Genomic DNA, 13,760 nt, shown 5'->3' on the forward strand with positions numbered 1-13,760 from the left:
TGTTGTAATTAGGTGGTTTCCTTCTTCCATGAGACCAGATGCAGTCTGGAGTCAATGCTGAGGATTCCCAGGGCAGTTTTCACCTAATGTACACCACTGTGTCACAATCTCTGTTGAGTCTGTCCTGTTGGTGGTGATCTGGTGTCTGGGAAATAGTCATACTCATGGAATTATATTTTACAATGTTAGACTGTGCTTGTCTAGTTTGAGATAATTCTCCAATTTTGGCAGTGGCCCCCAAAATGTTAGTAAGGAAGACTTTGCAGAGACAACATGGCTATGTTTGCTGTTGTTGTTTCCAGTGCCTAGATCTGGGGAACTTGGAAGGAATAGAGCTACTGTTGAAATGTCCCAAGAACCAAACTTAATGAAAAAAGAAACAGGACAACGTAATGAAGGCACTGTTTAAACAATTGAGCATTCATATCGTGCCATATTTGTGCAGGGAGTGGTGTGAATACTTGTAATCTTTTCAGCTTGTTTTTGTAGTATATGCTATTCCACGAATAATTTGTACTTCATACGGACTGTAAATTGCCTACTAATTATCTATTTGTTAGCTCATGTGGAATGTATGCTGATTCTGATTCAACTTCAAGTAAAAGCTACAAAGGGGATATTGATGTTTTTTTTGATTTGGGGACTATTTGATAAATACTGTTATTTGTTTTACAGTTTCTCACAGGGAAGGTAACAAATGCATTTTGCAAACAAATGAGATGCACGGATATATATTTCTGAAGTATTATGCAGTTAGTTAAATAAATGAGTTTCAAGTTTTGTAACATTCAATTATATTAGAGCCTGTTAACAAATTAACTAACTGCATTCTAACTTCATTGCCAATTTCAATTAATTTTATTTTAAAATCATTGCAGATTTAGAATTTCAGTCTTTCCTCTTAAAATCATAAAGGATTCCTAATTGGAATTCACTGCTATCCAATTAAAGTCAAGGTGACCAGGCAAAACATACAAAGGATACAGTTATATGCCTTAAATCCTATCCTCGTAAGACCATCCTAGTAAGAGATGTTATAGACAGACGTGACTCCTTTTAAACTTTGCAACTTTAATTTTATAGTATTTGATAATTATGTTCCAAATGTATCACTCCACATTAGAATATAAAGTATAGCATATTCAATAAAAATCAGTAAATTTTTCTTTAGTATCTAGACAATACTAGACCACCTCAATAAAAATAAAGAGCATTTTTATTCTTATCAGGGGCACAATAATTTCACTCTTAAAAACCTCTTTCACTTAATATATTTAATTCTGACTAATCTACAAAGAATCCAGAGAGAAAAATAAATCCTTTTTCTTAAAATTGCTTAATATTTCGAGCGTTTTTTCTAACTCTATAGTCTTTCCACATATGCACTGGCTTTCAACATTGTATAAAAGCCATCCTCCCAGGTGTCCATCCCTTTTCAGTGCCACACAGATATCAGCAACATCAAAGTGCAGCAACATTTGAAGATGTTTATCAACATTTCTCTCAGCTTATTCTTCAAATTGATCTTTGTCTCCAACTTCCAGCCTGTGAATTTTGTTTTCATGGTTCTCTGTTTTGTTAATACTATGATGAGCACTGATGTGAATTTCCCATTTTCAGCCCGCCTCTATATTATTTCTTTATATTAGCAGTCAAATCACAGCTCATGACATAACACTCTATTCCAATTCTGTTCCCGAGGTTTCAGTTTTGTGAAATGTCTTGGTGAGCATACAGTCCAGAAGAGGTCAATCAAGTCCGCAAAGTAAAATTTATACTAGTTCTATCTATTAGTGTTTGTAATCTCACTGTTATTCTATGTTATGAGCCATAACCATTGCTCAAGATTGCTCAACGAGAGTGTTTACAAGTCCATTAAAGGTAATGTGACGTAGAATGGAGTTTATCATATTTGATAATCAACATAAACATCAGTTACTGAATTATTTTAAACGAAAAGCGAAACACTTGAAGATGTCAGATTCAATTTTAACATGTAAATAATTTTTCTAAAAATTATGACAATGACAGATTAACAAGATTAAAATGGGGCACCCCGATTTATTTCTAAATTATTTGCGGAGCAAATATTTTAGTCTTTCAGTGAAGTTTTTAGCATTATAATCGGTAGAGAATGGCAAAAACAGTATGAAGGTAGAGAGTGGTAATGACAGCATGAGTTAAAAAAAATGAAGCATGCTAATTCAAGGAGTCAATTTAACATGAAGGTAATAGTGACCTTAATTCTAAGATCCCTGAGAGGTTCTTACAATAGAAGACTACAGTTCTGCTGTTAAGACTCAATACTTTACTATTCCTTCACACTACCCTTACTTAATCCACATTCCTGCTAATCAAATGTCATCAGGATAATCTGACATAAAATGCACTATTTTAGACCAGAGCTCAATTATGAACTGAATTGACATGAGACTGTATTAAATTTCTATATACTCCACATATAGAGTAAAAAAAAGCATGAACAATGATCCAACCTTGTTTCTCTACTAAAAAGTGGGTTTCTTTGCATTTATATTTAAATCTATTTGCTGTTTTAAATCTAACTGAGCCTTCTGTAAAACCAGTTTGCTTACACATTGATGCACTGTTTTCATAATTTGCTTTGAAGTATTTCAGTATATCATATTATGGTAGTAGTAGAACACAATTCACATCTGGCAGGGAAATTCAATGGCCCTGAATATCTGTCAACTTTCTGTCAGTTTGCCTCTTCATTAGGAGTTTGCCAGAAATTCCTTTTATACTCATGCAAACAGGATGAGAAGTTGCCGTAGTGCAGTGACAGCCAGTCCAAAGATAATATTTTCTTTGATCACAAGAATCTATGACACATCTCAGCCAATAAATCACTGAAATATCACCATTCATAAAAAAAGTCTCAAATACAGAGAAAGAAAATCTAAATTGGACAAACTCATGGTAGATTTTAATCACCTCTGAGTTGTTTGCTATGGTAGCATCTATAAGGGTTTGCAGAATATTTTATAGAAAACAAACATTTGAAATCTGAGTTTATAAATAATAACATATATAAATAGCAGATGGAACACATGAAAAAGTCTAGTAAAATATAACTTTTCTTATTGGCCAGGTGGCAAAATGGAAGACAAATTATAAAATTAGGCTTTCTCCTTTAGTGGGTGTTGCCTTTTTAGCAAGATTTAAATCCATGTTTTCCGCTTTATGTACTAATGTCATAAATTACATGACATTTGCTGACCTTTGCCTTAAAGTATCAGTGGTGGTCTCTGGATGAGAAGTGCAACCTCTTCTGCTCCAAGCTTTATACATACCTCCTTTTCTACATATTTTCTTGCCGGGTTTTCTGGCACATTCCTTCGATATTCTTTTGACTGAAAAATGAATAAAAGACTAAAAAATAACATGAGCTCCATCACAGACAGCAGGAGCATGCAACACCACCAACTGACTTAAAATTGTCCTTTCTGCAAAGACAGGTTTCCAACTCATTGTGTCTGCACACACAATGAGCAATTTATGCACCTTTTCTTAAGTCAGTGAGAGGGGGATGGAGGACCAATATCCACCTCAATGGTCGTGCCATAGGGGTAAAAAATGAGTGGGGACAGAATACAGATTTGATGCATCAGGAAAGCTTCATGCATATGCACACATTGATACACACTCATACACACACATACAAACATGCAAATATTATGTCATGCATCCTAAATAAAGTAAAGATAAAACACTGAGTAAAAACTAAGGTTAGGTTTCCTTGTTCCTTGTGGTTTACACTCACCATCTTCAGTAGGTACGTATATGTTTAGAAAGAGGCAATCTTCATTCTGTTCTTGGACATAAGAGGCAATTACTTCCAAGTTGGCAGTAAACCACACTGGAAGCATAACATCTGGTAACATACCATGTATATTCTGGGGACAGACTGGTGCAAAATGTGTGGCATTTCGGATTTCTGACCAAGAAGAAGGGGGTTCAGGGGGTTGGAAGCGACGATCTCCTGTTGGTGAAGCAGCATATGGTACACCTAGATACTGGATTACTGGGCCCAAGATTTCATTACTCAGTTCTTTTTTAATCCCCCTCAGTCTGCCATAATTGGTGTTCACAACTGGATAAGTGTCATCTAATTTCTGGCAGAGCACCAGGTTGCCTTTTAACGCAAATCCAAGAATCCATAGAAGGAAGGTTATATCAAATCCCATTCGCACTGGATGAGCCATCACCCTTCTAAATATGCAGTTGAGCCATGGTTGCCTCTCCAGGTGAAGTGACATTTTCTACAATGGGTCTCCAGAAATATAGAGATCCTGTTTGGTATTTGGTTGAAATCTCAGCAAGCTACAAGTTTATACAGAGTCCTAAGGCAAATCCCAGAAGCCTTTAAAATCAGCAGTATTCCCCTATGGGCTTCATAATTGACAATTGTTGCTATTTTTCAGTCAGCATCATAAAATTTCTTTTTTGTGCCAACATGAAGAAATTGATTGACCACGGTGGATTTCCTTTCACTTATGCGTATCAAGATATCTGTGGCCTGTAAAATATAAATAATGTAAATATCAAAATAAATTCCTAAATTATTAACAGTTTACATTGAAACTTTACATTATTTTACATGTTAAAATATATTTTTTAGTTAAACTACTGTTTGCAATAATCAGACATATGATAATTGACTGTCCACTATTTTAAAAAAATGCAATACAGATGTTACGATCACCCCAGTATTACAAAAGTAATCAAAGGAAGATCTTATTTCAAGCATTAAAGTCTACAAGAACTATTCTCAGACTTTGGTTCTTCGCAATCAACTTTGTATGACAAGACTGACAGGACAAAAGAGATATGTTTATATGCCATATCCATTTTTGTTACAGAGGATGCAGAATCTCTGCTTGTAGTTAAACAACCATTTAATTCTCTCACCCTCAAAATCAGAAGAAATCCATGTAAGTAACCATCTATTTCCATGTTTCAAAGTTATTGAAGCTGATCCCCAGACATACTAATGGACAAAGAGCATAGGTGGCACAGATACTGAACTGTGATGATTTGAAGGTGGACTTTATCACTTGCTTTGCATTATTCCACAAGCATTCTATGGAGGTTTAGTTGGAATATAAAATATCTTATATATAAATACTGCACCTTTTATTAAATAGCAGCAATGGAATTTCATTTTTTTTCTAAGATTGAGATCTTTAAACTGCCATTTGAATTATGATTATACATCAATTTTTGTAGCCAATTATCAAATGTTGTGATTAATGAAACAAAATATTTCAAATTTAAAATTCAATGTGGTTTTGCTTAAAAATTCAAATAAATAGCAAAAATTGGAAGTCTCTGATCACCTTGAAAGAGGATTCTGCATACGAAATTTACTTAGTTTGTGATGCTTCTTATTTATTTGGAACTGAATTTCTAGTAATATTCACCACTTCAAAGAAAATTGAGTAGCATGCTTCTCAATTATGGATAAATCGCTGCATATAACTAACAAGCCTCTGCAATAAAGTATTTCAAGGTGAACAGTCCACTAATGGGAATGCCAGTTGAATATTTGATAACTAACTTGGAAGGCACTTTTCATTAGTAGTTTGCAATTCGAGTGTTGGCCAAGATGACGCTATGATGATACTGAACAGGTGGATTGAAGGGTGGTGATCTATAAGACATCTATCCTGGGTTGATACCTCACAGAAATAAGTTTCACTCTCTGCGCAGAATCAAGAGAGCTTTGGCACCTCTGTCATTTCCATTCTCTTCCATTACTCTCTGCACACTTCATTCCTTTTTGCTGCCTTTGCTTCAACTCATTCCGTACCATAGCTGCTATAACTGTAGCTTCCATTATTCCAGTAGGCAGATGCTCGAGAGGAAAAAAACAGTTTTGCTGACTTCCTGCTGAGTTTAGAAATACTCACTCAAAAATCCAAAACAATTGAAAGGGCATCTCATCTGGACCTTGATCTTATAAATAATGGTCTGATGAGGACTCCACTTGGAACAAAACATATGTTTCACTGGGATTGTTTACTAAGCAGATTCAGTGCCAAATCAATGCTAGATTCTGGTTATCATCATCATCTATCCACTCTACATGTTTCCAAACCATGCATGACAAGCCCATTGCCCTGCCATTCGCACCATGCTGTGTTACATCTTCAACTCAACAAATGGCCAGCATAAGTAGGCAATTAATTTCAGATGGTTTTCTCTAACAGACCATTTTGAGTTCAGTAGTGAGTGATGAAGTACTTGTCAATTAATCATTCCTTTATAACATGGGGAAAAATACATTTGTTTCTGTCTTGCACTTTCTACTCGTTGTCCAAATTGTTTCAGAAGGCATAAAATTTCTGTATTGTTTAAATTCACTCATGGGACATGGGCATTGCAGGCTAGACCAGCATTGACTACCCATCCCTAGTTGTCCTTGAGAAGGTGGTGGTGAGCTGCCTTAATGAACTGCTTTAGGCCATGTGCTGTAGGTTGATCCACAGCGCTATTAGAGTTTCAATTCCAGGATTTTGACACAGTGATAGCGAAGGATTGGCAATATACGTCCAAGTCAGGATGGGGAGTGACTTGAAGGGCAACTTGCAGGTGGTGGTAGTCCCAAGTATCTGCTTCCCTCGTCATTCTAAATGGAAGTAGTTGTGCATTTGGAAGGTACTGTCTAAGGATCTTTGGTGAATTTCTGAAGTGCATCCTGAAGTACGTTACACACTGCTACTACTGAGCATCGGTGGTGGAGTGAATGGATGTGGTGCCAATCAAGACGGTTGTCAGGCCTCGAGAGTTGTTGGAGCTGCACTCATTCAGGCCAGTAGGGAGTATTCCATCAGTCTTGGATTGTGCCTTATAGATGATGGATAGTTGGGCAGTCCAGAGCTGAGTTACTCACCGCAGTATTCCCAACTCTGACCTGTTATTGTAGCCACCGTGTTCATGTCACAAGTCCAGTTGTTTCTTGTAAACCATATCCCCAAGAATGTTGATAGAGGGGGATTCATTAATGATAACACTATTCACAACGTGAAGAGATGGTGGCCAGATTGTTTCTTATTGGAGATGATCATCGCCTTGCATTTGTGTGGTGTGAATGTTAATTGGAGTTATAGAGCTGTACAGCTTAGAAACAGCCCCTTCGATCTAACCTGTCCATGCCAACCAGATATCCTAAATAAATCGAGACCCATTTGCCAGAATTTGCCCCATATCCCTCCAAGCTCTTCCTATTCATATACCCAACAAGATGCCTTTTCAATGTTGTAACTGTACCAGCAACCACCACTTCCTCTGGCAGCTCATTCCATACACGCACCGCATGAAAATGTTGCCCCTTAGTTCTCTTCCCTCTCACCTTAAACCTATCCGCCCTCTAGTTCTGGACTCCCCCACCCCAGGAAAAAGTCCTTGTCTATTCACCCTGTTGATGCCCCTCAATTTTATAAACCTCTGTGATCACCCCTCAGCCTCTGGCACTCCAGGGAAAATACCTTCAGCCTCTCCCTACAGCTCAAATCCTCCAACCCTGGCAACATCCTTGTAAATCTTTTCTGAACCCTTTCAAGTTTCACAATATCGTAAAGCAGGGAGACCAGAATTGCGTGCAGTATTCCAAACATGGCCTAACCAATGTCCTGGACAACTGCATCATAACTTCCTAACTCATGTACTCAATGTACTGACCAATAAGGGCAAGCATACCAAAATCCTTTTTCATTAGCGGCGACACGGTGGCTCAGTGGTTAGCACTGCTGTCTCACAGCACCAGGGACCCAGGTTCGATTCCCCCCGTGGGCGACTGTCTGTGTGGAGTTTGCACATTCTCTCTGTGTCTGCATGGGTTTTCTCCGGGTGCTCTGGTTTCCTCCCACAGTCCAAAGATATGCAGGTCAGGTGAATTGGCCATGCTAAATTGCCCGTAGTGTTAGGTGTATTAGTCAGAGGGAAATGGGTCTGGGTGGGTTACTCTTTGGAGTGTCGATGTGGATTTGTTGGACCAAAGGACCTGTTTCTATCCCTTAGGGAATCTAATCTAATCTAAATTATCCTTGCTAACTGCGACTCTACTTTCAAGGAACTACGAACCTGCACTCCAAAGATCAGTTTGTTCAGCAACACTTCCCATTAAGTGTCTGATTCCCGCCTTGATTTGCCTTTCCAAAATTCAGAACCTCACATTTATCTAAATTTAACTCCATCTGCTGCTCCTCAGCCCACTGGCCCATCTGATCAAGTTTCCTTGATCTCTAAGGTAACCTTTTTACCATCCTGATTTCCCTCTTAAGGAAGCATCCACTACACCTCCAATTTTGGTGCCGTGCAAACTTACTAATTATACCTTGCATGTTCACATCCGAATGATTCATATAAAATGACAAAAAGCAGTGGACCCAACACCACCATGCTAGTTGCAAGCCTCTATTCTGAAAAGCAACCTTCCACCACCACCCTCTGTTTTCTACCTTCAAGCCAGTTCTTTATCTGAATGGCCATTTCTCCTTGTATTGAGAGTGATTTAACCTTACTAACAAGTCTACCACAAGCAACCTTGTCAAACGCCTTACTAAAGTCTATAGATCACATCCATCGCTCTGCCCTCATCAATCCTCTTCGTTACTGCTCCAAAACTCAATCAAGTTAATGAGCCATGATTTCCCATGCACAAGGCCATGTTGATTATCCCTAATCGCCCTTGCCTTTCTAAATACATATAAATCCTGTCCATAATTTCCCTCAACAATTTACCCACCAATGTCAGTCTCACAGGTGTATAGTTCCCTTGCTTTTCCTTACCACCTTTCTTATATAATCGCACCACATTAGCCAACCTCCAGTCTTCTGGCACCTCACCTATGATTATCGATGATACAAATATCTCAGCAAGGGGCCCAGCAATCACTTCCTCAGCTTCCCACAGAGTTCCAGAGTACACCTGATCAGGTCCCAGGGATTTATCCACCTTTATGCATCTTAAAGTGTCCATCACCACCTCCTCTCTAATATGGATGTTTATCAAGACGTCACTATATTTAATTCCCAACATTCTCAATCTTCCATGTCCTTCTCCACAGTAAACACTGATGCAAATACTCATTTAGTATCTCCTCCATCTTCTGCGGTTCCACACATAGGCAGCCTTGCTGATCTTTGAGGGGCCCTATTCGCTCCCTAGTTACCCTTTTGCCCTTAATGTATCCCTTTGGATTCTCCTTAACCTTATTTGCCAAAGCTATCTCATGTCCCCTTTTTGCCCTCCGGATTTCCCTCTTAAGGATACTCTTACCGCCTTTATACTCTTGCGTGTTTTCCCTCGATCTCTGCTGTCTATACCTGTCATATGCTTACTTATTATTGCTGAAAACCTCAATTTCTCTAGTCATCTAGCATTCTGTAAACCTATCAGCCTTACCCTTCACCCTAACATGAACATACTGTCTCTGGACTGTTGTTATCTCATTTTTGAAGGATTCCCATTTTCTGCAGCCATCCCTTTACTTGTGAATGTATGCCCCCATATAATTTTTGAAAGTTCTTGCCTAATACCATCAAAATTGGTCTTCTTCCAATTTAGAACTTCAACTTTTAGACCTGGTCTATTGTTTTCCATTACTATTTAAAACAGTAATATTACGCCATTTATCAGCCCAAATCTGGATATGTGCAAGATCATTTTGCAATTGAACATGGATTGCTTCAATTTGGAGAAGTCGTGAGTGCTGCTGAAAACTGTGCAATCATCAGTGAACATACCTGTTTCTGAGTGTATTATAGAGGGATCATTATTGTAAAACCAGCTAAAGATGGTTGGGCCAAGGACACGACCCTCAGAAACTCCTACAGAGATATCCTGGAGCTCAACTGACTGACCTCCAACAACCAATTGTCCAACTAGCAGAGGGCTTGCCCTCGATATCCATTGACTCCAGTTTTGATAAGGCTCCTTAATGCCACATTTGGTCACATGCAACCTTGATGTCAAGGGTTGTTTCTCTCACCTCACCACTGGAATTCAGCTCTTTTGTCCATGCTTGAACCAAGGCTCTAATGAGGTCAGGAAACTGAGTCGCCCTGGCATATCACAAACTGGATGTTATTGAACAGGTTATGGCTGTACAGATGCTGCTTTATAGCACTGTTAATGACGCCTTCTATCACATTACTGATGGTTGAGAGTACACTGATGGAGGGACAGTAATCCGCCAGTTTTGATTTACTTGCTTTTTGTGTAAAGGGCTTACCTGGACAATATTCCAGATTGTCGGTAGATGCTAGTGTTGTAACTGGAACAGCTTGGCTAGGGGAGCAGCAAGTTTTGGAGCACAATTCTTTAGTTGTCTTGCTGTCAGGCTCACAGCCTTTACACTATTCAGTGCCTCCAACTGTTTCTTGGTATCACATGGAATGAACTGAATTCACTGAAGACTGATATCTGTACTGCTGGGAATCATTGGAAGAGGCTGAGATGAAATTATCCACTTGGAACATCAGATTGAAGATTACTGCGAATGCTTCAGCCTGATCTTTTGCATTGATGTTTCATGCTCTTCCATCATTAATGAGGGGAATATTTGTGGAGTCTCCTTCTCCAGGGAGTTATTTAATTGTCTACCACCATTCATGACTGGATATGGCAGGACTGCAGTTCAGATCTGATCTCTTGGCTGCGGGATTGCATAGCTCTGTCTATCACTCGCTGTTTCTGCAATTTAGCATACAAGTGGTCCTGTTTGATAGCTTCACCAAGTTGGCACCTCATTTTTGGGTACGCACACTGAACCAGGGTTCATCTGCTGGCTTGATAGAAATGGTTGAAAGTGTGATGGGCCAGGCCATGCCAGGCAGGTTGTGCTGGAGTACAATTCTGCTTCTATTGATGGCAATGATGCCTTATAGATGCCTAGTCTTGAGTTGCGAGATTTATTCGAAGTCTGTTCCATTTAGCGTGGTGACATTATGGAAGGTATTCTCAATGCGAAGGTGGGACTTTGTCTCCATAATGTCTGTGTAGTGGTCACTCTTACTGATACTGTCATGGGCACATGCATCTGCAGCTGGAAGATTGGCAAGGATAAGGACAAGTATATTTTTCCCCTCATCACCTGCTGCCTGCTAGACCCAACCTAGTAGCTATGTCTTTTTGGTTCTGACTTAAGTAAGGGAATCAGGAGTTCTGGAGGGAAAGGCAAAAAAGTGGAGCTGAAAACTAGCAGATAAGACAGGATCTCATTGAATGATGGAGCAGTCTCGATTTTTGCTGCGATGTTTTATAGTCTGACTTATTGTGAAGGTAGTGCAAGATATTTACACGACAACAATATTGAGAGCTAACTGCAGTCAATGGGGAGACTTTACTAATACTCCTTTGAGACCTGTAGACTAGTGTCTCAATTCATAACATATCACACCTCAGGCTGTCTAGTTAATTCCAATAGAATGAAGTTCAAGGTCTCCAATTTAGAAGATAGACCACTACTACAATATTAAGTCCCCACCTGCTTCAAAAGACCACCATCATCCCAGTACCAAAGAAAACACATGCAATGTGCCTCAATGACTACTGCCCAGTGATTCTGACCTCCATAATCATGAAATGCTTCAAGGGGTGAGTTATGGCCCACATCAACTCTAGCCTCCCAATTTGCCTTGATCCCTTGCAATTTGTCTACCGGTGAAACAGATCCACAGCAGATGCCATTTCCCTAGCCCGACATGCATTTCTGGAACATCTGAATAACAAGGACACCTATGTTAGACATCTACTTGTTGACTGTAATTCCACCTTCAGCATTACAGTCCCAACCAAGTTAATCTGAAAACTCCGAGAACTAGGTCTTGGTTCCATCCTCTGCAATTGGATCCTCAGCTTCCTGACCCACAGATCCCTACCAGTGAAGATAGACAATATCATCACCTCCATGATAATCCTCAACACTGGCACCCTGCAAGGATGAGTGCTCAGCCCCCTACTGTATTCCCTATACATTCACGACTGTATAGCCAAATTTCATATGAATACCAATCAACAGGTTTGCTAGCAACACCACCATTATAGGCCACATATTAAACAAGGATGAGACAGAATACAGGAAGGAGTTAAATTGCTTGATTGTGGTGCAATGAAAACAATTTCTCCCCCAGTGTAAACAAAAGAACTGACCATTGACTTCAGGAAAAAAGGAGGTGGGGGAGACGTCCTTATCGACAACAACGGAGCTGAGGTGGAAAGGATTGAGAGCATCAAGTTCCTAGTTGTGACAATAACCAATAATCTGTCCTGGACAGCCTACGTAGATGCAACGGTCAAGAAGGCACAACAACACCTCTTCTTCCTCAGTTGCTGAAGCAAGATTCAGGAAATTCGGCATGTCCGTAAGGACCGTCACCAACCTTTAAAGAAGCATCATAGAAAACATTCTATGTGGGTACATAATGGTTTGGTTTGGCAACTGTTTGCTGCCTAGACCATCACAGAAGCCAGCCTCCCATCCCATGGACTCCATGTACACTTTTTTGTTGCAGTGGAAAGTCTGCCAACATCAAAGACTCCTCCCACCCGGGTAATATTCTCTTCCAACCTCTTCTGTCAGACAGAAGAGACATAAGCTTGAACACACACAGTTTCAAGAACAGCTTCTTCCTTGCTTCTCTGCACCTCCTGTGTGCAGCTGTAACCTTGTATGCCTTGCTCTGTCTAAGCATCTTTTATCTGTATATTGTTCTTTGTTATGATCTGCCTGTACTGCTCGCAAAACAGAACTTTTCATTGTACTTAGGTACATGTGACTACAATAAATGAAATCAAATCCAAAGACCTAAAGCCCATGTGAAATATGATTTAATGGAATGGGTTTTGGGAAGGGAAAGTTGCAATTCACAGGGTCAAAATCCTCTAACTTCCTTTCTAACAGCACCGAGAGTATATCAACCCTACACAAACTACACCAATCCTAGGCAACAGTTTCTGGGCCTGGCTAGCAATCGCCACAGCCTGTGAGTGAATGTTTTTTTAAAAGCCATTAAAATATTGAGTTACAGGGTTTCAAAAGTATCATGAACCTCACAGCCACAATTTACTATGTAGTAATTTAGAAGACACAACAAGAGACAAAGATAGCCAATCCTTCACATGAACCAGTGACTATACTGACTTTACTAGTCACCATGCAGAACATGGATAGGAGCTCACACGAATGAAGAGACAATATTCATGAGGATTTAAGGGAGGTTGGAAAATTCACCTAGTTTAGGTTATTCAGAGAAAAAAAAATCTCAATGCAAGTCAGTTCTAGAAGTGCAAGTTACCCAGATGGGAAAGGAAAAGGGAACCAGGTCATTTTGAGAGTGGTGAATAGCTTAGAGCTACTCCCAGAAAAATAGTGTCCACTTAAGGGACAATATTAAGCATAACTGTGACATGGAATTATCATACAACTCCTTACCACTCATGTTAAAAGCTTAAATGGCGAATGTCTCTTCTGAATTTTGGAAGTATAATGGAATCAGACAGTCATGCAGCACAGAAACAGATTCTTCGGTCTAACTAGTCTAAACTGACCATAATCCTTAACTAAACTAGTCCTACCTGCTTGCACTTGGCCCATATCTCTCCAAACATTTCTTATTAATGTAATTATCTAAATGACTTAAAAGTTGAAACTGTCCCGTATCCACCACTTCCTTTGGTATTTCATTCCACATATGATCTATACTCTTTAAAAAAATTTGCCCCTCATGATCTT

The 13,760-nt window shown here is 39.3% G+C and overlaps 1 protein-coding gene across 13 annotated transcripts in view; it reads right to left on the bottom strand.

The window, feature by feature from the left end:
• nlgn1 (neuroligin 1) overlaps positions 1–13,760 on the bottom strand; it is a 668,343-nt gene that overhangs the window by 550,278 nt on the left and 104,305 nt on the right. For 7 of the 13 annotated variants that reach the window (XM_087993586.1, XM_043702213.2, XM_087993588.1 and 4 more), the window contains exons 2-3: positions 3,785–4,540; positions 3,315–3,374 (exon numbers count right to left, since the gene is read on the bottom strand). In XM_087993586.1, the coding sequence (XP_087849712.1) occupies positions 3,315–3,374; positions 3,785–4,280 (556 nt within the window). In that variant the 5' untranslated portion in view covers positions 4,281–4,540. The remainder of the gene's footprint in view (positions 1–3,314; positions 3,375–3,784; positions 4,541–13,760) is intronic. The other 6 variants (XM_043702217.2, XM_043702215.2, XM_043702216.2 and 3 more) reach the window with 2 other exon arrangements.

This window comes from Chiloscyllium plagiosum, unplaced genomic scaffold, assembly GCF_037043375.1.
Source record: "Chiloscyllium plagiosum isolate Xiang-an unplaced genomic scaffold, Cpla_swu_hap1 HiC_scaffold_13, whole genome shotgun sequence".
Lineage (NCBI taxonomy): Eukaryota > Metazoa > Chordata > Chondrichthyes > Orectolobiformes > Hemiscylliidae > Chiloscyllium > Chiloscyllium plagiosum.